We start from the raw sequence: 25,125 nt of genomic DNA on the forward strand, positions 1-25,125 counted from the left end.
AGGTTTTCTAGCCCATGAGGTACGAGTGGTGGGCTTTCCTTTCCCTTTCCCTTTCCCTTTCCCTTTCCCTTTCCCTTTCCCTTTCCCTTTCCCTTTCCCTTTCCCTTTCCCTTTCCCTTTCCCTTTCCCTTTCCTTCTTTCCTTTCCCCAGGTGGAAGCACTGTCATTTCCCAGTGTTGGCAATGCAGCTGGCAACTGAGTCCACACATATTCAGACACCCTTGAAGTAATAGCACTTTTAATTGCATTTTAGCTGTGGCACACAGACAGCCCTACAACTAACTGCTCAGAAAGACACTGGGCCTACTCAAAAATCCTTCCTCAAACTACTAAATGTCACAAGCTTTGCAGCTGGCAGGACTAACAGTTGAACACCACACAGTTAGTAACTTCACAATAATCTAGGTCAAAACCAAGATGCAGTGACCAATGGAGAGTGCAAGAACAATATTCACAGGAATATTATCTGAGCTGAAATCCACCTCAATTTTCAGGACAAATGCTTCACTCTTGCAAAAGTACCTTCAGATTTTCTTTTTTTTTTTTATTTTTTAATTGCTATGAATACTCAGGAACACAGTTTTAATTCTTATCTGGAAGTCAGACTTTTCAGCAATTTATATTTCCCATAAGAACATATCAGAAGGTTCGATTTTCTGGCAATAAAGGGAGATTATTTGTTGTCATTAGGGGAAGTGTAAGAATAGTGTTGGCTGCAAGAAAGGGATGTTTTGTTTTCCGTCCATTTGCCCTATCCTTTCTCCATATGAACAGCTGAACATATGTGCTCTCCAAATGTTTGATCATTTGGTCATTGAGCTGGACTATAGGAAGAGCCACTACTGTGGGACCAGTTTTTTTCAGAGCACTTTTTACCAAGCTGCTTGTGTTACTTTTTACAGTACCTGTGGGCTTTTGGATAAACAGAAGAACAAATCAGCAATGGCTAGAATATTATTTTTCAAGAGATTGCTCAACATGTCTTTGAAACTGTGCTTTACAGCTCATAACATGGTGCAAATTTTTTCATGTACCCACAGTAATTTTTTATAAACAACGTTTAATCCAGGCTTAGGTTAAGAAGATCAGTTTGAGAATCTATCAATAGTTTAAATTGTATACCCACTTAAGACTTTGCATCAAGTGGAAAATTGGAAACTTGAATTAGATTCAATTTGATGTCTAGATAGACACTGGTTTTACTACCAGATAGGCACAAACAGATCTAAGCTGACAGAAATTGTATATACAGACCTGTTCCCCAAAAATAAATCTCTAAAATCAGATGGTAACTGCTGTGCAGAACCCTGATGTTACCACGATGGAATAGAGGGGTGTGTCTTCACGTGCTGAGGTACCATTGCCTCTTTTCTCTTGTTGCTATGGTTATGAAGAGTATCTGTGCATACCCACACACACTTGTATACCATGTGTGTGCACCTCCTCTCGCCCCGTGGCTGATAGCGGGCGCCCTAGACAAAGGGAAGAAGCTGCGAAGTTACATTCGAAGAAAAAAAGTTGTTTTGATACATTGGAGATAAATTACTGATGTGCTTTCTGAGTGGCCACTCCAGAGGTTTCCTGGAGTGCATTACTTTACTGGCAGCCAGGAACAGCTGTTTCCAGATCTCACTAATTAAGTAATTAGGCAACCAAGTCAGACTGTTTGCTCTTGCCAATGTAAATGTGTATGAATGCAACTGTACCCCTAAGATGGGCATGATTTTTATGGTGTCATCCTAACTTTTTCCAAATGTACAGCTTATTTAACATTTAAGATGGCTGGAATTTGCACTGTGCAGCACAAAATCACGACGAAGGCAAGGAGCAGAGAGGATGATCCTGGGGCTTGCAACTGTAGATCAAATCTGGAAATCTCACTCTGCTCCTGTTAGGTGGGGCGGGAACATCATCAGAGGCCAGTAAACTGTCCTTCAAAATTAAATCAGGTGTTGTGAAAGGAAGAGTATCGCATATAACCGAGGTATGTGGTCGTGTGTTCCTTGCCAAGCAGCGAGTCAAATTAAAAGGCTGGAGTGAAGAAATACTTGAAGACATGTTTTAGAACAGCTATCAGAGCAGATTCTCATGTGGCTCACGAGTATCTTTAAATACTTTACCTCCCTTTTACATGCTAGAGGCATGAAAGTGCAGTTAACGGAGTTGAGCAAGGACATGCAAGAAGCCGACGAACGGCACATGTTTCTGTATCATACCTCATAATTTCTTTTTGTTTATTCATACCTGGCATAAATTATTGCTAAGAGTAAAGAGTTAATGAGGGTTGATTCTTACACTGAGAAGAAGGGGAAGGTGCCCCGGATCCGCCGCACCTTGCACACGCCCAGACCAACCGCAGCGGGCGGCAGGTCCCTCTCGCTCGGAGGTTCCCGTTCCGGGGAGCAGGGCCGGTGCGCAGTACGAGGGCTCTCCACACCGGGGCCGCTCCGCTCGGAGCGCGGCCGTGGCCGGGCGGCGGCGCTGGCGAGACCCGGGGGGCCGCGCGTCACGGCGGGGGGCGGGCGGGGAGCCCCGCTGCGGGGGCGTCGGGGCCGCGCCTGGGCAGCGGGCGGAGCCGCCGCCGCCTCCTGCCAGAGCTGCTCCGCGCGTCGGAGGCTGCGCTCGGATCCGCTGGGCTCGGTGCGGCTCCGCAGCAGCTGCTGGCGGCCGGGGAGGGAGGGAGCGAGGGGCGCCGCCGCCCGCGCCGCGCCGATGGGTCTCCTCCTGCTCCTCTGGGCGTGTGCGGCCGCCGCCGGGGCAGGTGAGGGGCCGGGCCGGGGACGCGGGGCCGGGCTCCGTGGCGGGGCCGGGGTCCGCCCCGGCCGCCTCCCCGGGGAGCGAGGGCCGGGGCCGCCGCCCGGGGTGCGCCGGCGGCGGGCGGAAACTTTGCGGGGAGGCGGCGGCAGCGGGAGCCGCCCCGCCTGTGCCGGCCGCCGCCGCCGCGGCGGGGCCGGGCATCCCCCGCAGCGCCGAGCGGGGCGGGCGCGGCGCTCCGCGGGGCTCAGCCGGGCTCGTCCCCGGCGGCGCGACCGCTCCGCGGGGGCTGAGGACAGGCGTGGGAAAGTTTTGCGAGAGCGGCGTGCGGGCTGCGCCCCGCGGGGACGAGGAGCGGAGGATCGATGGCCGGTGCGGGTCTGGGCGGGCGGTGCACGGGTGGCGGCTCCGGGGCTGTGTCTGGGCTGTGCGCGGTGCTGCCCGTGGTACCGGGCGGGGGGCGCGGCGGTACGGGCGTGATGCTGGTGCAGGCGCGTTATTCCAGCCGGTGTCGGGCCGGCTCCGCTCTCTCCAGCCTTGTGCAACCCAAGTACCGCTTCTTCTTCCTTGCGAAGGCTTTGTTCTTGGTCCCCGGGTACCGCTCCTTCCCTCGTGCTGAGGGGCACGTTTCTCCGTGCTGCTTGTGGCTATTCTTAAGGAAACCACTCGGCACAATTATCAAAAGTGCAAAGGATTTAATGTTTTATAATTAAATTATTATAGTAATTATAGCCTTATCAAAACCTACAGAGAGATGCTGCTTAAAAACAGTTGGAAGAAAATACCGCCCATCCCTTTCATAGCGGTGTTACCCTGATAGTGCATACAGAGATTTTTAAGTGGTCACCAGGACCCAAAACTCTACTACTCGGGAAGTTCTCTGTGTGCAACAATTGCCATCAAAGTTGTGAGAGGAGAGAGCAAAATGATTCTTCTAGACCCTCTTCTTTACTATTTTTGTATGGTTTCACGTGGGTATATGCAAATGGCTTGATTGTGTTGAGCATGCTTTAAGTAAAAGTTTTTCCATCCTGGAATAGCACTTACACATGTCGAGGAGATTATGGATGTGCTGCATATGTTGCATGGCTGCACATTAGCTAGATGGAGCATAGCATGATTGCTGGGGCTTGGGTGTGTGATAAAGGCGGAATCAGAGAATAAAAGCTGTCAGAGCTGTAAGGCAGAATTAATTTCTTTTAGGGATTTCCTAGTGACATCATTCATAATTATATGGCTTAATCCTCTAATCTACTGTAGTGCCTTCAGTTCACATTGGGTCGAATCCACCAAGTCCTGAGATGATTTCTACTCCCACCCACCTGCCTGAAGCATTTGAAGTGTTGCTTGTGTAAGCCACTGATATAAGGTGAATGGCCCAATTACTTTAAATAGGAATTGAAAGCAACATCACCCAGAATCGGGCTCAGGCATTGCACAGCTCTCCAGTGAAAGCAGATGGCTTGATGCTTAATTTTTACTTCAGGAAGAGATGGTATTTCCAGCTGCTTCTTCCACTGAAGAGAGATAGCATAAAATACTGCATGCAAGTGTGGTTGATATGCCTGTAGTATCTTTCTGATAGACTGGGGGAGACCACAGGGAGAAAAGGAGACTTGGTTACCATACTGAAGCTGCTGATTTGTTGTTTATTAATTATTAACTAGTCATTTGAGTGCCTACTGCCATTTGAAGACCCAGCTCAGGAAAATGACTAGATATTTAAAACAGTGTAGACTCTCGCTAAATAGTTACTGTGACATCAGAAACAGTCTCTGTTTTCTGAAGTATTTTAAAAGCTGGAAGGGAACACACTGAAGCTGTCATTCATTGGCATAAATCAAAGCCTGTGGAGCTACAGTGATGTATACTTGTTGAGCTTTGGGTATTCAGGCTGGAATAAACAGCTTTAATAGAGCAGTGGAACTACTGTGATTTATGGGAGTGCCTATACTTGCTTGCTGTGGTTTCTGTCCCCACCCTGTTGATGGCTGTGACAGAGCTTTCACTTATTTTAATGGGGTTGAGATTTCTCTTACTGAACACAGTTTGTCCTTTCTATTGAGCAAGTTTTAGTACCTACTTGACCTCCCTTCATATTAGTAGATTATTGCTGATCTGAATAGTTGTAACCCCTTTCTAATGAGGGACAATATGCCCTGTTTCTCACAAGGATGGCAAACACTTGTCTTCCCTGATAACTAAGTTCACACAATTTACATCGTGCTCCTTTCCTGCTGAATGAAAATCTTAGCAGAATAACAAGTCCTTTCCTGTTTTATTCCAGGAGGGAAAGGTTTTTGGTCCACCATTGTCAGTTGTGGTCATTCAGTGCCTGAGTGTCTCGGGTGGAAGTCATATATAGAACCAAAAGACTGATAATGTTGCTGATTATCTGTGAAATTTTTACCTTTGGAGAAGTTTATCTGGGTTCTCTAATATTCTCCCCATTCCAGTTTGCTACAGAAAGATGTTTATCCCCATATCCTTATGAAAGCACTGTATATGTGTGGATGTGTCAGCACTCATGGAGTTCAGTTCCATCAGATGCCTCTAGATCTTAATTTTCCTTGTAGTGTAAGGTTGCTAGAGACCTCCTAAAGCTGTATTTTCAGTATTTTTTAGTGCTCTGTCCCTTGTGGAGTAGAATCCTTTACATTACCACAACATGTTATTCCAAAAACTTTTCATCCTTGAGGAAAAGAGAAAGTGCTGGAGTACAGAAGATATATGAGTAGTATATGTAACTTCTTGTTCATTCTGTACACCTCAGTAATTTCTCAGAGCCTTTCAAAGAATCAAACTAGAGTACTTGCTGCTTAAATGATCCAGAAGTATAGTCCTGGAATAACAGATCAATCAATTTAGACCTGCAAGTGAAGTCTACTTAGTGGAAATCAATCTGGACGTGCTTTACAGGTAATGTCCTTGCTCCACTGAAAGTCAATGGGACTTATACCATTGACTTCAGCTGTGTCAGGGTTTCATTCTTGGAGCCTGTTCCTGTTACTAATGACGTTAATGAAAAATTTAATTAGGAAAGTGTTTGAATTCCACATGAGATATTTGACCTGTGTTTCAGGCACAGGTCTCATGTCCCTCTTACTGCTGTATTGACAGAAACACTGAGGTCAGGCTGCCATTTTCCCATCCCTAGGAAAAGGAGGTATGTTTGATGAATTTGGTGTGCTAACCATCAAGTTGCCCTGAGCTTTTCAACATAGCATTTTCAAACTTTTGGAGTCTGTGTCTTTTATGTCTATCCCATCAGGTCCCTTCTAAATTGAAGAGTACCCAGGCTTTCCCTGGGCATAAGCCTTTTATGAATTTCAGGTTTAGAGCTGTGTTTTTCTGGTAGGTGCTCCTGCAGCCCAGAGGTGCTGCAGCTGGTTTGGGTGAGTGAATGTGTGGTGTTTGGAGGTGAGCTTTGGCCACAGCAGAGGTGTGCTTCCAAAGCAATGTCAAACACCTTGGGTGAATCACTCAGGGCTCTTAGTCTACAGGATGGTAATCTTTGCTCTGCTACCATATCTGCTCCAGGGTCCTTGGGTCCAGTTGGGAAAATGGATTACATATAGGTGTTGAGCTGTGCGTCTGGTCAATTGGTCCCAGCTAGGTAGGAAATGTGAGAGGAATTTTCAGTCCTCACATCTCCCTGGAAATGTTGTGTGGCCAAGAGATGAGTGCTACAAATCTCTCTCATTGTTTTGCTTAGGTGGATATGCTTTTCTTTATTTATTACTCTTTAACCTTGTGAAGATACTGCAAAAACACATCAGTTTTAGAATATTTTAACACATGCATAGTCAAATCTCTGGGAAGGAAATAATTTAATTGAAAGACTTGGAATAGAATATATTTTCTTTCCTGCAGCACAGTTACTGTCTTATAAGTAATTACTGTGTACAGTGTGGGAAGGTAGTAGAAATGTCTCTGCTAGATATTCTTCTCTATTCTTTCCATTACCTGATTTGAAATAAAAATCGATCTGACTCTCTTTGCCTCCAACAGCTGTAGGATTTGGAATGGATCCTGACTTACAAATGGATATCATCACAGAGCTGGATCTGGTGAATACAACCCTGGGGGTAACACAAGTGTCAGGACTACACAATGCCAGCAAAGCGTTTTTATTCCAAGGTGAGAGAAACATCCTCAGTTTTCTTATCTCACTTCTGTCTGCATGAACTCAGAAGAGCTTTGTTGCTTAAGTGATTCCCTGTAATGGTGGTCTTACTTAAATGTTACTTTCTCTTATTTCTATTTCTTGGAATTAATTATTGAAATACAGATAATATTTTTTTTGTGTGTGTGTGCTATCAGGTAGTTGCAAAGGAATTTAGGAAAGTATTTCTGGGTAGGTTTTCAATACTCCCCAATACTTATTTCTCACTAAATATGTCGAGGTGGTTACAATGGATGGACTTGTGATTTTTTTTTTCTCTGATCATATCCATGCATCGAGATACACAGCTAAAGCTGTGTAACTATGAGAAGGCATTTAGGGTGTTGACACTGATTAGTAATGTAGCAAGTCTTTCATTAACTTTTTGAAAACTGCTAAAGTGGCCAAATAGAACACTTTTGTATTTAACTGCCTGAGCTGAGTATCAAGGACAGTATAAATCACTTTGATTTGTGCTTTCCCCCCCCCTTCATTAAGTATTCTAACATAAGTTTGTGAAATGTTTTAAAATTATGTTTTTTTTTTTTTTTTTTTTTTTTTTTTGTTTTTTTTTTTTTTTTGTATTTTTACTGAATGAAATTCTGAATGTGGCTTTACAATGTATTTAAATAAGGTCTAGATTAAGGGACAGTGTCCCATGGGGTAGAAGCACTGAGTTGCTACAATAAATTAATTAGGTAAGAAGGACATTTATATGACTTGAGATTAACATATGAATTAAAGAAGGATTGGAAACATTTTTATTGTGGAGACTTCCTTTGTTTTTTCTTTACTGTGCTTTAATCAGTGTTGAAGTGTGCGTATTAGTGTCTCCCTTTTTCTTATGTGTGGTCTGTAGCTGTTTTTAGAGGCAAATGATTATGATCTCATTTTGCTTTAGTTCTGGATCTGCAGTGCTAGCTGACTTTACTGTAACTCATAAGGAAAGTGGATCTCTAATCTTAGTTGATTCTTTATCTGGCCAAGGCCAGTTTAGGAGTCAGAGCAGAGGCTTCTGGAGACCACCTGAGGATTTGTTTCCTGTCTTTTATGGTACAACAAGTAGCTTAATTTTCACCCATTCCCAAATTATTGTCCAGAAAATTAGTGTCCATTGATTCATTTTAAGATTTCAATTGTCCTTGTTTTGATACCCTGACTCCATGTTTGTGTATTATGGACACATAATGTTAAAATATAGCTATTCATCTAAGGACTGTAGTGGCCTAAATACATTAATAGTTGCAATTGCTATTCCATACAGTTAATTGCAACCACACTGATGGGGTGGTGTGGTGAGTTTTCACAGGCTGGTGGTCGGAGCTGTAGGGAAGAAGTACAAGATGTGTTTGCCAGGACTTGAACTGAGACCATTGATACTGAAAGTATCTTTGAAAGGTTAATGGTGAAGATGTCTTGGATATTCTGTTCTTTTCTTCTTGGAATTGTCCACCTGTAGTTTAGGAACTTAGGACTGGTGTAAAAAAGGTGGAACTTACAAAATTCATGTGAACAGATGGACTGAAAGATAGATGTTAATGGGAAGCAATAAACAAACATTTGCTGTATGAAATACCTAAACAATATGCAGACTGTATTTAGGTACATAAAGCTTTTTTTAATTCCTAGAACAGAAATGCTTTTTGCTAATGCACGCAGGAATAGCCCTGTGCCTCTAATGTAAAACTTCCTGGAAGGTGGTTCAGGAAAATCACCCTTTTCAATAAAACTCATCAGCCCTTGGGTCATGAGAAGACTGAAGGCCTTTGCTGCCAGCTGGGATGGAAGTCTGAGGCTGCCCTGTTGTCTTCTTCCCTTCTTATTCCTATCTGTTCTTTGTTAAATGTCAGCAGTGTGTTGGCAGCTGTATGGATTCCCTTTTGTTAGCAAAGGTGACTTAATTTACAGGTACAGTCTGGCTGTGTGCCAGGTCCTTTGCCTGGAAGCAGGAGATACTCAGTTTTGATTTTTATCTTGCCATTGATTAAAACCAGTATAGAACTTGGAGCAATGGATGGGTGACTGCTATATCTAAGATAGAAGTAATACTTTCTCCCACAGAGATTCACAAAAAACCCCATGTTTGTCCAACATGACACTCCCAGAGGAGAGAAAAGCCTGGAAGTTAGTGCTTAGTTTCAAAATTACTGTATCCTCTTGGACCAGTTATTGCAGCTTGGAATATGTGGTCCTTTCAGCACAGCTCTACTCTGGTTAGTCTGTACCACATGTGAACAGGTCATATGTGCTGTGCCTTGCCCTGCCCCACTGCTCCAGTGTGGTCTTAGAGCCTCTGAGCAGGACAGGACCTGTTTCACCTGGCAGAATGATTGCTGCACAGGGAACCACATTAGAAGACCTCTTCCCTAGCGAGCTTTCACTGCTGAGGATTCCCTAGTATGGGAAAAAAGAGAGTTTGCATGTTCTTCGGCATGTGGTTTTTACAACAACAGCTTTGCCTGCCACCTTTGACAGCGTGGATCAGGGCTCTGGGCTTACATAAAAGCTCCCTGTAGAACATTTTCTGTCTTGTCCTGGTTTAGGGGAAATTTTGGAGGAAGCCTCTCAATGGGTCCCTCTAGAAAACAGACTCAAGTGTCTCCTCCTCCGGCTGGTTTGGGGAAAGATCTCTTCAGAGAGAAGTGGAAAAAACCTGTTTATTTAACAGGCAAAGCACTCCCCAGCACTAAAATGAACAATGTTAAACAGCAAACCTCTCGCAGCTCTGACGAGATGACAAATTCACAGAGTCCCTCCCGTGGGATGCAGCCCGGCTCACTCAGGCTGCTCTCAGTCCCTCTGGTGCTGGGAAATGCCACAGCCCAGGCCAGGCCCAGTGTGCCACAGTGTGAGCTCCTGGGGCTCTTCTGGGTTTTCAGTCCAGAGCAGGTTCAAACAATTCCAAGAAAAAGAGAAAATCACAGTCCAGGGAGCTTGTCTGCCTCAGCTATTCAAAAACTAACTAAAAGCCAAGGAGAGCTCTCTCCTGCTGTGAGCTGCAGCCAACACAGTCTGTGTGAAGGATGCAGGGGAGCGAGTGCAGTCTCTGATAACAAACTCTGCACCTCCTCACTCCCCCTTCACTCTTGGAACCAACCTTAAAGCTGCAGAACCTAACATCCAGCACAAATGAAACAGACAATTGGGGATGCAAGCACCATAAAGTCAGCCCAGGACAGAGATGAAATGGCTGGAATGAAATACTGGAGGAGTTCAAAATGAGGGCGTTCTTTTTTGTGTTCCAGCAAGTTTACATCTTGGAGGTAAAGAAATCGTAAATTTTCTCCAACCCAGACAGTTATGTGTGCAGGGTAAGTCCAGGAAAATAGGAAATTTTTTCCTAAAAAAGATCATTTTTCTCTGAATTAAACCATTTGAAAAAGAAAGCTGTATAAGTTTTGAGCATTCTTTCAGTTACCTTTAGAGGCAAAAAGAGGAAATGAAAGGGGGGGAATGATATGAAGATATGCACAAAAGAAAGGGAAACTCTTATTTTTAGTTAGGCTTTTGATCAGTGATAGCTCTCTTACAGTAAGTGACATACTGTTTGTTACAGACTTTCTGGGGAGTGATGTCATGGTTTAATTTATCCAAGAGAAAATGCAGAGTCTTCTCTGAAGAATTTGTTATTTCAGTCTGAGATGATCCCAGCAAAGCTGGTGGAATATTCTGATTTTTTAGTAATATTGGTATTAACAGCCAAACTTCAGATTTCTGTATGAAACAGCTTTATTGACAAAGAAACAAATTCAGCTCTGTTGCATGTATGACAGTCTGGTAGAAGCAAAGTGGCCATTTCGAGATGTGGCTTGCCTTTGGGCAAGAAAATTTGTTCCTAATTGAAAAAAGTCTAGAAACCTATAATTAAGTGTAGTCATCTGAGTGGTCCTGCTGGGCATGGATTTTGATTGTTAGAGTATTTCAGCTGGATTTTTGATTGATCAGGTCCGTTATTTGTATGTTTCAGTTCCATTCGCTGTGAAAGGGGGATGAGGAAATTAAAAAAAAAAAAGCAGTGTAAGTGCTGGCAATGTGCATTAGGAAATGTAGGTACATAACTCATAATTGCAATTCTGCTAACAGTCTGATTCTTAAAATCCCTAGCATTCTGGTATCTTAATTATTTATCTTTTATTAACTTATACACAAAAATGTGAGGAAAAATATCTTTTTGGGCAGATGAGTTGCTCTAGCATGAAGGGGCAGAGTAAGGCATATGGAGATTTGTCATGAGTGGTTTTGGTGAATGGGTCACCCAAGAACTTGATGTCTGACCCACATCTTCCCTCCAACTAGGAGACCATTGAATTTCAAGGAAATGATTGTGGGAGTGGGTGGAAAATCTGCCTCAAAGGAATATATTGAAAATATGAACTTTTCACCTAATGCATTAAAATAACATCTAATGAACATCAAAAGACATCTACAAATAATATGCCTGTAAGACAGGCATGAAAAATGTACAGGATTGGAATGGAATTACCCTGTAGATTGTAGATAAGACAATTAATCTAAATAATACTTAATTGTAAATAAATGTTGTGAATAGTACATTAAGAAACCCTGAGCTATGGCTCTCTTGATGGGGCTTAGCCCTGTTCTCTGTTTCAGATTGCAGGGAAGTAGGGCTTGTCCAGACTTTGGGTTATCATGATCTTGTGTTCAGTGGCAGAAGAAAGCTCTGATGATAAATAAGGCAAGAAGATGTTGACTGGTCATCTTATTTCTAGGTAGTTTGAGACCAGGTTTTAGCCTAGCTGTTAAGTTATGTGATTACTTTTACCAGTCTAACTTTTGTTACATGCTCAGTTCTTGTTGTGGAAGTAAAATTTTATTCCTTTTACAACCTGTCAGCTATGCCTATTTCTTTTTAATTATTTCTGCAACATGTCTTTTGAGCTAACAGAGACTTAAAGCCTTTACTTATAAAACAGTTTCCCCCAGCCCCCAAAAGTTTATTAAAGCTTTGCTGTTTCCTTTCCTAGCAATCTGGCACTGTTTTTCAAGTTGGCCTTTAAATTAGGAATGGTCTTTTTACTATGTATACTATGTTTAGCACTCAGCAAATAAAACACCAAGTACTGTTCAAAGTCTGGAGATCTACAGTGCTTTGTTCTTGACTGTTTCTTGACTTGTATTAAACAACCACTGGATTTGTAAGAGAAACACCTGGCCTGGAGGTCCCACAGCACAGAGTTCAGTCATGCTCCTTATTCCCACTTTGTACTAGAGACTGCTGAGTTCTTTTCTGCACAGTCGTGGCTCCAACAGGAAAGGTGAAAGAATAACAAGTATCTTAAAGCACAGAGAAAGGCAATGTTTTTGTGAGAAAAAGAGTGAAACTTGTTGAGTTTGTGAAACAAAAGGACTGTCCTGCTTCAGGCCAGAAGAGAGATCAAAGCTGCACTTTTAAGGTGGGTAGAGGTGCCTCCCAGAAGACTTTTGAACTTCCAGATGAAGTGTAATCCTCTCTGTTAGTGTTTTCCTTCAGTGCTTTATGACACTGACTTTTTTTTTAGACTAATTCCTTACTTACAGAGTAGAAGTGTTTCCAGATTCCACTCCAGGAATCTCAGTCCAAGAAGTCAGATTTTGCAGTGCTGAACTGAAAGAGGTTTGTATGCTGGCCAGCTTTGCCATGTTTTGAGATTAGTGAATAAGAACAACTTCCTAAATTGATCTTGTCATCAGGAGTGGGCACATATTCTTTTTATCAGGAATGCCAGTTCTGCTTCTGGTAGGACAGTCTTCAGAATATGCTTCTTGTGCCCTGGCAATGTGTTTGGGGCAGCAGCTCAGCACTGATCTGTGCTTGCTGAATTCCAAGGCCAGGTGAAGGCTGCTGCCTTTGTCCACCTGTGCTGGGCTGAACTTCTCACCTTCAGTCTCAGTGGCCTGGGTGCTATGGCCAAGGTTTTAATCCACTTCAATATTAAACTGTTATGCTGGCATAATCTGCAAGATGTGTGAGCTGCAGAGCTCAGAAAATAGCCAGGGACATGATGACAGGGAGCAGATAACAGCTCAGGCAGGAAACATATTACTCTTCCTGGGGCAGGTGGTGGGAGGTCTGCAGTGAGTAGGAGTGATAAACTTTAGTGTTTTGGAATTCAGGTGTCAGTCCCTCTTTATGTGAGAATGCCACAAGAGTCACTGCTTTTTGTGGGATCTCTCCTGCTGCATTTATAGCAAATATTAAGTATCAGCAGTATTGTTTTTACAGAGCAGAAATCTCACAGTGGCAGAAAAATTAGGAAGGCACAACATAGTGGCTGGAAATGTTAGTCCTGCCTTCAGCTGTCATGGGAGAGGGTAGCTCTATACCTTTTCCATGGTGCTGTATCTGAACATCCCATCTTGTGACAATGCTGATGTTTTTGGGGCAGAGCCTCTGGGCACACCTGAGGCTGCTGTCAGCCCCCTCCTTCACATGCCTTGAGACAGTTGGCAAAGCAGCTGTTGACCCTTGCACTGTTGAAAAGGAATGCCTGGTTTTTATTTTCATTCTTTTTTCACCTGGTATTGCCCACCATCACTTGGACTTGTGCCTGCACAGCTGCTTCCCTCCAGCTGGATGAGATTTTTTTTTTTCCCCCTTTTAAAATACACTTTGCCTGAGGTGCTGCCAGCCTGGGTGTGGGGCTGGGCTACTCTCTGAGGTGAAGCTGGCCAGAGCCAGCAGTATGTCCCCTCACAGAGGTATCCTGCAGCTCACCACAAAAGTTTATCTTTGTGGAAACTCTACAAGCTCTTTGAACTTGTGAACTTTTATTATATTTTTCAAAGGCCAGAGTGAGGTATTTTTCCATTGATGTGTCACACTGTGTAGACCTGCTCTGGTTCCTACAGGGGTGGGTAAATTTTGGGTTTTACCCCATGGTGCCTGTCCTGGGCTCCTGAGAGTTCATGAGAGAAAGGCAGCTGCCATCAGATAAAAAGCCTCTTGCCACCTGAGGTGTGGATCAGCCTCTTGCCCCCATCATGTGCTAACATTCAGATGTGGTACCATTCCTTGGTGCTTAATTTTGGCTGTTTCTCTTGGCTTTCCACTGAGGTATCCTTCTGCGAATCCCCTTCTCACCTGGGCATGGCAGAGTTGGTGATTTACTTAAAGCTGATCTGCTTTCAGGGCTGGCTGGGGTTCTGAGAAAAAGGGCCCAGCCCATCCCCTGGAGAGCAGGATCCTCACTGGTGCTCCACACTCATCCCTTGAGATATTCCCCTGTTTTTCCAAGCTCCAGCCTGGTCCTTAGGAGCCATGGCAGCTGCCCACCATCCTAAGTGTTGGCAGAGGTGTTAGGCCCTTGTCAGAGCTGCTCTGTGAAGCACTGCTAAAATGAGAATTTGAATAGGTTGCCAATAGCTAGTCTGACTGTACCCAGTGGGATGGAGGAAACTGGGACTTCTCCAATGGAGATGGTTTCTGGGCTTGTGTCCATCAGCAGGCCTTGTTCTTATCTTGGGCTCTTGAGTGCTTGTCCTGCTTTCACCCCTTCCTTCCCTGCTTTCACCCCTTCCCTCTGTAGAAGCAGGGAATGAGGAGGATTAAAGCTGGAAGTCTGGTGACAAGGATTGAGTATGTAAGTTATTATTAAATGGTTGGGATGAGCAGGCTCCCCTGAGAGCCAGGAATGAGGCAGGCTGGTTCTGGGCACAGGGGTGGAAGCAGCTGGATGAACTCTAACAGATAGGGCAAGGAAATGACCCCAGATGAGCATGGGGAGGGGAGAGCTGTGGAGGAGCTGGAGGCCAAGGAGGAAGCAGGTGATGGCCAGGCAGGAAAATTGTGACAAGAATGAGAAAAGGACTTTAACTTGAGGAAAGGAGGGAGAGAGGTGCAGGGATCAAGAGCATGGTAAGAGGAGGGGAGCTGTGCACAGCAGCTGGGAGAAGCAGCCTGGCGAGAGAGGCATGGGGCTGTGTCCTGGATGGGAAACACAAAGACTGCAGTCTTGGGCCAGGGGAGTAGAATTAGGTAAAGGTTTGCTTACAGTAGGGGCAGCATAATCAGGAAAAGCACAGAAAGTTTAGATTTGGTGTTACTGTAAAGTGCACGTGATGTATGCTTGTATTTGGAGGATGCAGCTTGGATAATGTGGGGGTTTGTATTGGTGAATTATAACCTTATGTTTGCTGTATTGCTCACCTGTAAAACTGAGGTCCTAGTGCCCTTTCCTCTAACAACAGTTATATGGAGAATTCATTAATATTTGTGGAAGGCTCAAATACTGGAATTTCAGTGTTGGAGTAATTGCTGGAATAATAAACTTGGTGTGTTCTGCCTTTGGAGAAGGATTTGAATATGGTGGAATTGCTGTTCAAGGTGAGCTTTGAACAATAAAAATAAAGCAAAACTTAAGATCCTTTGTTTGTTAAATAGTTTTTACTCTTTGTTCTTCTTTTTGTGCACTGACTGTAAGACAGGAGCCCTCTGGAAAAAGGTGTGTGATCCTGTAATTAAGAAAGGTTTTGGAATATTTATCCCTGGAGGGTTGAGCAAGGATTTCCTGTGATACTTTAATTCAAACATCTGCTTAACTTATAAATTAAATATATATTTTTAAATATAACTAATTGTTTAATGTGTTTTGTGTACACAAGGCAATTTTTTTCTTTCAATTAAATACTTAGTCTAAATGTGGGTTTTTTCCTTTGCAAAAACCATTTTCAGAACAGAGAAATAATCTGGAATTGAATACAATGAAATAGGAGAGATTGAGATGAATCATCTTCAGTGGAGAAAATGAAAGATCACCTGAGACAGAATTATGAAAAAATGCTTTGAGGTTTTGAAGATACATAAACTACTATAAACTTTGTCAGTTTTTAAAAAATACTCTTATGTACCCATCCTGTCTTGACTGTTTCTTGTTTAATGTTTGGATTATGTTATAAACTTCTCTAGGTGTAAAGTTTATCCAGCATATTTAAAACACCCCTACCCCCTGCTTCCAAGTAAGTGTAGACTAAAATAGAAACCTAGTCACACTAAACAGCAGTGGCTGATTTCTACTTTTACTTTTTTCTCCCCCATCCTGAATGTTGTCATGCTGCCTTCTGTTACTTGACATTTTTTTTTACATGCCTGTAATGATTAGGAGAGAGTTCTGAGCACACATTGCCTCTGTCCTTGACACTTGGGAGACAATAATTGTGCTACTTATCTATCTTCATTTGCCAGGATGGTAAGTACAGAGGGAAAATGGGATAAGTACTTCTGTAGTGTGCTAAAAGCCTTGAATGCTTCTGGCAACCTGTTGACAAAGTCCTGTCATGAAGGTAAGCAGAAAAGAAAGAAAAGTTCTTTGCTCTTTAATGGGCTGAGACTGGGGTGCAGAAATTAGTTTCTGATACTGCAAGTCATGGTGTTCCACCACATGTGAACATCCAGCCTTACAATGAAAGTAACTCAGATAAAAGTAGCACTAACAGTTTGAGTTCTTGTATCTTCATCAAAATAGGAATACAACAAAAATTGTCTTTTTTGTGAAAAGATTTTGGCAAATGGATATAATTTTGGCAAAATTGATATAATACTGTAATTAACTCCTGATTTAGTAAATAAATATTAAAGTGGAGTAAGAATATTCTATAACATCTTGTCAGATGGGCCCATGTGCTTGTCAGAGCTGTGTGAAGGAGGAAATGAAAGATCACCTGAGACATAATTATGAAACAATGCTTAGCGGGCTTTGAAGAGACATAAACTACTATAAACTTTCTCAGTTCTCAGAGGCAGTTTTAAAAAAATACTCTTATATACCCATCCTGTGGGAAGTTGGGGTGAAGCAGAGCAGGGCACTCCTGAGCTAAAACTGCTTGAAATGCAGAGGATAGGAAAAGCAGTGCTCAAGAATTGGGTTCTTACTGTAGGCAATGAAAAAAAAATGGCCTATTATGGTGTATTTTGACCCCAAGGGTGCTGATATCTTAAATTTTAACCCAATTTTAGTAGAAACTTGTTAACAACTGAGAAAAATATTTATATTTGGCCTACTTGATTAAATTATTTCTAAACACAGGCACATCTTTTGCCTAAAAGGAAGTGGTGGTTTTTGAAATTACTTTCAGAAGTTTGTTTTTGTTTTTTTTTTTTAAGATTTTTGTACCTTAAAGAAGTACACAAAAGTGGATGCAACCAGATCTAATGAAGGAGCCAGGCATGGACCATGTCCCGTGGTAAAAAATCCTGCTATCTTGAAGTGTCTATCAAGAATAAAGATTAGATGCTACTTGAGACCTCAATCTACTTCTTCTATGCCAAATTCTAGAATAATCCTGCCACCTGTGGTGTGAATGTATAAATGACACACAAGGGAGGGACATTTTTTCTGTTATTTTTTCATTTTATCCACATAAATGGCATGAAGTATTAAGTATTCATACCATACTGTGCTGGTTTTATGGTGTTATATCATGTGATTGGCCTTTGGAAATAGGCCTTTCGTGGCCTATTCAAAAATGCAGAGTGTGTTAGGTTTTTTTAAAATAGAATGAGCAAAAAATGGTTTTGGCACCTGATGCCCACTCCAACATGGGATGATATCCTTAGTTATAGGTTGTATATCTGCTGAAATATCATAGTTGGTCCTGTAATTCTGACATCAGAGATCTGTGAATCGCTATTTTTGAGCAGTAAGTACTGTAACTCAGAATTGCTTTTTCTTCCTAAAATTCCCTCATTACAGCTTTTTTGTCCCCCATCCTTCCTCCTTTGTGGTAACATTTCTTACATTACAGTGGAGTTTGCTGCGGGTCCCCTGTACTATAAATAGGGAAAAATAGTATAGGATTGCTGCAGGGGCTGTTTTAGAGTCTGTCGTCCCTTGCACATGCTCCCTCTGAAGCTGTGAGGTTTCCATTTGGCATCTTTGGGAACAGACACTGCCAAAGCAGATAAATCTGTGTTGTAAAGGTTAGTCCTGTATTGTGTAGCACCCCTCTTTTATGTCTTTATTTTCATTTTTTAAAAGCTTTTTGTGAACTGGTAAATAGCAAAGATCTTTTAAGAGCGAAGCATGTATAATACTGGATCTTGGAGTTTAAATACTTATTGCTTCTAAGATGGACTGTCTACAGATGGCACTCATATCTGCCTCTGTTTCTCTGTCTCTTCTTCAGCTCATTGTGAAAAAACAATTTTGAAATTTTAAAGCCTCTTACTGGGGAATATAACAAAGCCAAGATGTGTGGGAGGAGAGTGGGGTTTGTGTGTGTATGTGTCATGATTTTTCGTGGTCTGTGGAGGTCTCTACAGATGCTCATCATGCTGTTTGGAAAGCGAAGTAGCACAGCCTTGAAGCATGGTATTTGTAGAATAATTAGGTAAATGCTGATGATTTGGAAACCTCATGTATTGAACTCATCCCAAGCCTTCCTTTTCAGGGAATGTACTGACAAGCTGTGATAGGAGGACCTGCAGTATTTGTTTCAGTGATCTTGTTTGGGAAATGGTGGAAAAAAATTAGGTGTCCTTCATTGTAACTAATTGTAGAGCTAGAAAAGAAAAGAGTTTTGCTTTTGTAATAGCATTTCTCACATATTTAAGTCGTGTCCTCTGCTTTAGCTTTTTGTTCTCTGATGCTGGCATTGCTTTTAATGTCTTTTGATGTTTTGTGTGCCAGTTTTCAAATGGGATATTCTGCCCACCTTGCTTTGTGCCATCCTAATAGCTTCAAAATGTAATCATTAAAAAAAAAGTAAACAATATTGCTGATGTTACTGCTGATGGCAAGAAATGCAGAAATGGCAGGACACGAGGCAGTTCTATTTAAATAACAGCTTATTTTCAGAAACAAAGGCTTATGGAGAAAAAGAGCTTTTAGTACCCCAATCACGTTTCCTTTTACGGATGAACCTACAGCAATGGATGCTATCAAAGTTGTCATATTTTATTCATGAGTTGTGGTATGCTTGGGTGAAATAAGAAAAGCAATGGTCCAAATCATAATTATGGTGTAAAAAGATAAAACAGTTATTATTGTGACTTTAAAAAAGAAATTATTAAATCTCTCAAATCATGTAAAACTCATGGAGAATGACTAAGTATTTTAGTTATTTATGGTTCTTTGTTGTGGGTGTTGTGAAACTCTTCACCAATAGTGTTTATACTTATTTTGGGAGAAAATACAAATGTGTGCCTGTGTATATTCCAAGAAACAAAGATATATAGAATATTGAATATAAACATAAAGAGGCTGACAGCAGAAATTATACTTCAGTATGCCTTATGCTATTATCATGCAGTTAATAAATAAAACAGACACCCAGGATTTAATTTGCTTTAGCAATAACATGGAAGTGATTTTTTTTCCTCAGGGAAAGAAAACAAAAGGGAGAATTAGTTCATGAAACACGTGTAGTTTAATGCTTGTTTAAATCATATCTAGATAGAGTATAGAAAATCTCTGAAATCATAACATTTCAACAATACGTGACCTATGCTTTAGCCTTTCAAGTTTTTGAGAGTTTTTGAACCAAGAGAGCACTTTAGCATATGCTTGCTTTGAACTTCAAGGATAATTTCATTGTCTTTAGTTGGATTATTCATGTGATAAAATGACTGGAAATTAAAACCTGTGTGTAGGTGTACCCAGGTCTGTTATCTGCATTAGGCATAGTAACATGTCTCCACAGTGAAGAAACAGAGTCAGATTTTTGCTTAGTTGAAACTCCCCTTTTAATGAACTATTTCAAGTAGTATTTTGATTTACACATTTAAGAATGCAGGTTTTCACCAGGAAGGCAAATTCTGATTTCTGTGTGGCTTCTGACTTCAACAAAGTCAGAGTAATTTAGGCATTCAGCTTGTTTCCTGCTCTAGTGGAATCTGGATTTTAAATATTTTTTTTTAAATGGGTTATTTGTTGACTGTATCAGTTAAATTCATGGTAAACTTAGGAATCATAAAGAACTTCAAAAGTACTTGTGATTTTTTTTTTTTTTAATATTGTTGCCATAAATTATTAGCAGTATTTACTATTCAGTATTCAACACCCGCAGACAATTTGGGGATAACAAGCATCATAAAGTCACCCCAAGACCATCTGCAAGAAAGAAGAGTGCTAAATGCGAAATCAGAATTATTATCTACTGCTCAAAAATATGAATGGTTCAATCTGTTTAATTTTATTTCTGGATTACAAACACACTTGGAGTTGTAGTGGGAGGAAATGAGACCAAACCTGCAACTAGTAGTTATTTAAAAAACTTGTCCTCTGTGTCAGATTTTTGGTTCTAGGGGCTCCTCACCTTCTGGTACCATTAAGTTTCCTTTAAACAAATGCAGAATGTGTTTCATCAAGTTTTGGTATATATTATCATTTTTTAAAAGCAATCTCTAATATTTTTGTGTGATTTCAAGCATACTTGAAAATGCTTTGTAGAAGGGGAGGAAAAAAATTGTTTAGGTTGCTTTTGCATGAAGCCATATTTTTGAGTGGCTTGTTATTTGTGTGTGACTTTAGTGTTTAATATATTCTTGAAATAGATCCCTGGAGTGATAAGTATTCCTCCTGCAAAATGGATGGCACACTGGGAATGGTTCTTGGCAATTACTGCATTTTCCTAGTGTTGCCACTGGCTCTGTTCACAGTGTTGCTGGTGTAAGTCCATGTTCTTTCTGTTAAAATGTTTTTTTCCAAATTGGCAAAGAGCAATCTTTACAGGCACAGTAATGTGATAACCTTATCTAATGTAGGTAAACAGTGGAAAAGATGATACAATCAGTGACTCCTGCACTAATTAGCTAACAACACATGTAATTTGATTAACTCACATGATTTAAGAGCAGATTATGTGCTTTTAGTGATAGTGAACTTCTGGAGCATTTCAACGAAGCATTTAATTTAAGGGATCAACCGTTTGTAAACAGTCTTGATTTCAGCATGAATCCCTTGAGGAAACAACAGAGACTACTTGAGAAGACGAGCTCAGCAGCCTCTTAAAATACTTGAAATGAGTTCAAGTAGCTGCCTTGAGTAACAGGTGATGTGTAGCCATAGCAAGGTTGTGTCTGTTACTGACAGCAGAAAACTCCAAAGGTCCTTGGCTGAATGCAGGTGTCTGATTTTGGTCAATAACAGCCAATTGGTTTGATGACCATCTCAGTTTCTGGGCTTTAAGTGTAACCAGGCTGCTGCTTCTGCTCGTGCTGCTGGAGAAGTGGCTCCAGTGCTTTCGTTGGTCATTCTGCTCATGTGGGTGGGAAAGACAAGTAGAAAGCTGTGAAGGTGGAGACCCATACGAATTTTCTTGATACAAGCTTTGCTACAGCTTCCTGCCGCTGTGGTTGCTCTGCCACGTTGGGCACCTGTGGCTGGCTGGGGCTGGAGGAGCACAGGGGGCTGGAGAAGCACAGGGGCTTCACTCTTTCATTGTGTTCGTTTCCAGGTCTTGTGCAGTGTCTCCTGCTCTATTTGTTCCACAGTACTCAATTGCCATGGTTCAGTTTGAAATGCTGATAAAGCAAACAAAGGACATAAGACTCAATGACATCTACTTAATTAGCATGAGTATGGCCACTCTAGCTGATACTCAAGTCAAGGCAATTTGCAAAAATGAAGAGTCTGATACTAAGCCACTAAATCAGCTAAATTAGTGGTTGAGGAGAAACTGTGATTTGATAAGTATTCTCTGATTTCTTCAGTGACTCAAAATTCTCCCACCCCTGGCATCTGGAGTTACAGAACTGAGTTTGCAATGTCTTCCTGAAAGGATTTTTATTTATATGTATATATAATTTTAAATGCCAGATAAATTTTGTTAGGGGAGACCTGTTTGTAAACTAGTTTACAAACATGTATATCAAAATGACAGCAATAAATGAGCACGTATAGCCAGGGGTAGTTTTGCATGATGCAAAAGCAGAGTTTACATTGAATTACACTATTTTTCCACCTTCTCTAGCAGAATTGCTTTTGCTGTATAGTCATGGGAACTTACCTTTGTGACATTATCTGTTCACCCTGGTAATTGCTCCATCCTCTAATTTAATGAAAACCCATTAAACCGAAACAATAATTAAAATGAGACATCATCTCTGTAGGAGGCTTGCATATTAAAATCACCAAGCATTTCACTGCAGATGGATCTTATTCTTGAGAAACATTGTTTGAAGCAACATGTAAAAAGTGATTTACAATGAATAATCATAATTTAGAAAGCTGTGCTGTTGAACATGATTTCCTGCTGTTTATTACTGACTCTGAGTAGAGCTAGCAAGGCAAAAACATTTACAGTGTCTTTTCATGCTGGTGAGAATACTCAGAAGCAGAGATGTGCTTATGAGAATACATCATAACCTCCTTGGTCCTCCCTGTTATCCTCCCTTAGTTTTTTATAGAAGGGTGAGATATTTTGACTCCTCTCTTTGGTTTGCTGGAAAGTAGAACAGGTGATCCTGGTCCTCACTGTTCCAGTGCCAGCTTAGCACCTTAACACAAATTTACATTTATTTTTCATTGGTAGTACCCCCAGAACCCTATCATTTAGTCTGAGTGGAGCCAGTGCAGGAACATGGGTCTCTGCAGAACGGTGTGGCTGTCTGGAGCTTCAGAGCTTATGCCTGAATTGAGCTCCCAAAGTGATTTAGGGGATGTACATGGCTTCATGCCTTTTCCTGCCACAGGAACATGTTGTGAAATATTCTGTGTTCTTAGCATAGAAAGAGAAATTTATTTGAATTTATCCCCATAGCTCAAAATAAAAAATTAGTGGCACTTGCAGATGTCTATATTTTGCCCTTGGTAGGTAGGGAGGGACAAGTACCTGAAGCATTTCTTTGCTTGGCAGTGAAATGATTATTTTTTGGAGATCCCCATAATTAGCATTGTCATTCTTCTGCCGATTTTTGCATCTGTTTGTGACTTGTGTAGACTGAGGAGTGCTTTAAGAAGGGTGGAAGTGAGTGGGAATGGGAATTTATCACTGGTGTGTGTTTTGTTTTGTGATTTTTTTTTTTTTTTTTTTTTTTTTGTTTGTTTGTTTTGGTTTTTTTGTGGTGTTTTTCTTGTTTTTACTAGTTCTTCAAAACATATTTTGTGAGACCACTGTGCAGGAAGGGAGTTGATGCACTGCATCCCACTTGACTCAGAGGCTTAGGTGAAGCATCTGCTTCAGTGAACAAGAATGTTTTTGTGATGCTGTTTTGTGTTGTCATCCTCAGCAAATGTTAGCAACTGCCTACACTTAGAGTTGCTAGTTTTGGATCATCCTTCTAATCTTGGTTTCATTTTTGTAAAGGTGGTGACTTAAATAAAAAAAAAAAAAAATGGAGCACTGGCATGATCTTTTTGTTTGTTTTGTTTTTTTAAATACAGCTTTCAGTTTTACTGGATTTTGCCCATAGCAAGGTAAAAGTCAAAACGATGTAATATTCAGTTCTTTAATTGCTATAGCTTAAATCCAGATTCTCTGTTGTTGCAGGATTAATTTCTACTTACTTGTCCAGAGTGACTGTTCAGAGGTTTTACTGAAAGCATGTTGAAGCAAATAGCTTTAAAATGATTGAAGGTACCAATAAAGCAACATGTTCTGCAGTATGTTCTCTGCCAAGGGAAGTGAAAGGTATTCAAGCAGGCTAGTGAATGATAAAATGTACCTATTGCTGTAGAAAATGAGTTGATTCAGAACTGAATTTTAGTATTTTTCCTCCTATGGAGGCATCTATTAAAGTAAAATTATTCCCCAGATGGATTGGGATATGGCTTTTAACAACTGGTGCACATTTTTCACCACTTAAAATTCCATCCCAAATGGTCATCTATTTCCCTTTGTACTGTTGTCACTGTCAAAGGAAGCTTGGCAAGACCTTTGCTTTCTTTTCTAGCATTATCCTTTTCCTTCTCTAACTCATTTTGTCTGCTTCTGTGTGGTGATGATTTTCTTACTCTCTTTCTAGTGGACCTGATGCCAACTTCTCAATTTCTCTTCTCTGGGGATTCTAATGTGTTCACGATTACAAATGGCAGAAGCCTGAGGTTTTAATTTTTAGTTGATAGAGCTGGTGATGCATGGAGCAGTGAATCCACACAGGAAGATGTGACTTGAGGGTCTAAATCAGGTTGAGTTAGGACTGATGCTGATCCTGAGTTATTGTCCCTAATTCCATTTGGCATTTAGGGTTGGTGTGCACTGAAATATCTGAATGTTTTGTATGTGTGAGGTAAAGTGTGGCCTAACATCGTTGGCCCCAGAGCAGCATTGCCATTCATTTGTTTTTTTGGTGAAGGGAAAATACACCTATTCTAAAATAAAATCATGAGACTTATTTTGAAGGTGCTGGTAGCGAGTGTTGCGAGTAGTTACAGCTGTGGGTACAATTTCTCCGTGTGGCTCAGGGTGTAGGAGCTTGCTGCAGCTGGGCAGGCTGCTGTGGGTGCTGAGCCCCTGTGGCAGGGCAGCACCAGGTACTGCTTCCTCTTGCAATTCTTTCTGGCTCAGCAGGGCTGTGCTGATCAGGGGCTGAATGGGCTCTCAAGGGACAAGGCATCCAGGAGAAGGCAAGGGCGCATCCCTGACTGTGGGGGAGATGGTACTAGGGAGGGGGGGATGATAGTAACTAAATGGTTATGGTTGTCTGTCCTGGCAAACTGGACTGTTGGTTTGTGTTTGACTTTTCTTCCTTGGACCCACAGCTTGAAACAAAGGAATTAAAATCAAGCCACAGATGCTCTCTCTGACATAGGTGTGTCTTGTGCTTTTGTTCTGCTGAAGGTAGAAAGTTGCCTTTACTTGATTCTCTGAGATGATTTCTGTCTCTTGGACTTGCAAATAACTCAGTATGCTCTTTTTCTTTCCTTGTTTAATTTTAGAAACACTCAGGTATGCTTTAAAAAACCCTCCAGACAGCCACTATTTCAAATTAAGAAAATATAATCACACAGAAGGGCATATGAAAGTCATATCTGTGTTTGTTTATTTATTTTGCTGAGATTGCATTATCATTCAAGCATGAACAATGTTTCACTGAAGATTGCTGTATAAACTTATATTGTTGTATATTATATAGGAAATATGACATTTCATTACAAGCAGACAGTTATTTTTGTAGAGAGCATAAAAAGTATTTTGCCTTTCAGGCACCTGTGTTGAGGGGGTGTATGTATTCTCAATTTTTCTTCTTTTTTTAAATTTTGTTTTGAAGTGTGAAAATCTACCTGGAAGTAGAAGGTTCTTACTCTGGATTGTACTCCCAGCTCATTTGT

General features: G+C 41.3%; 1 protein-coding gene across 5 annotated transcripts in view; it reads left to right on the plus strand.

The window, feature by feature from the left end:
* Positions 1–2,554: 2,554 nt before the first annotated feature.
* Positions 2,555–25,125, plus strand: part of NELL1 (neural EGFL like 1) — a 281,122-nt gene continuing 258,551 nt past the window's right edge. For all 5 annotated transcript variants that reach the window (XM_079310083.1, XM_079310084.1, XM_079310086.1 and 2 more), the window contains exons 1-2: positions 2,555–2,761; positions 6,766–6,894. In XM_079310083.1, the coding sequence (XP_079166209.1) occupies positions 2,713–2,761; positions 6,766–6,894 (178 nt within the window). In that variant the 5' untranslated portion in view covers positions 2,555–2,712. The remainder of the gene's footprint in view (positions 2,762–6,765; positions 6,895–25,125) is intronic.

The sequence above is a fragment of the Erithacus rubecula genome (assembly GCF_903797595.1).
Source record: "Erithacus rubecula genome assembly, chromosome: 6".
Taxonomy (NCBI): domain Eukaryota; kingdom Metazoa; phylum Chordata; class Aves; order Passeriformes; family Muscicapidae; genus Erithacus; species Erithacus rubecula.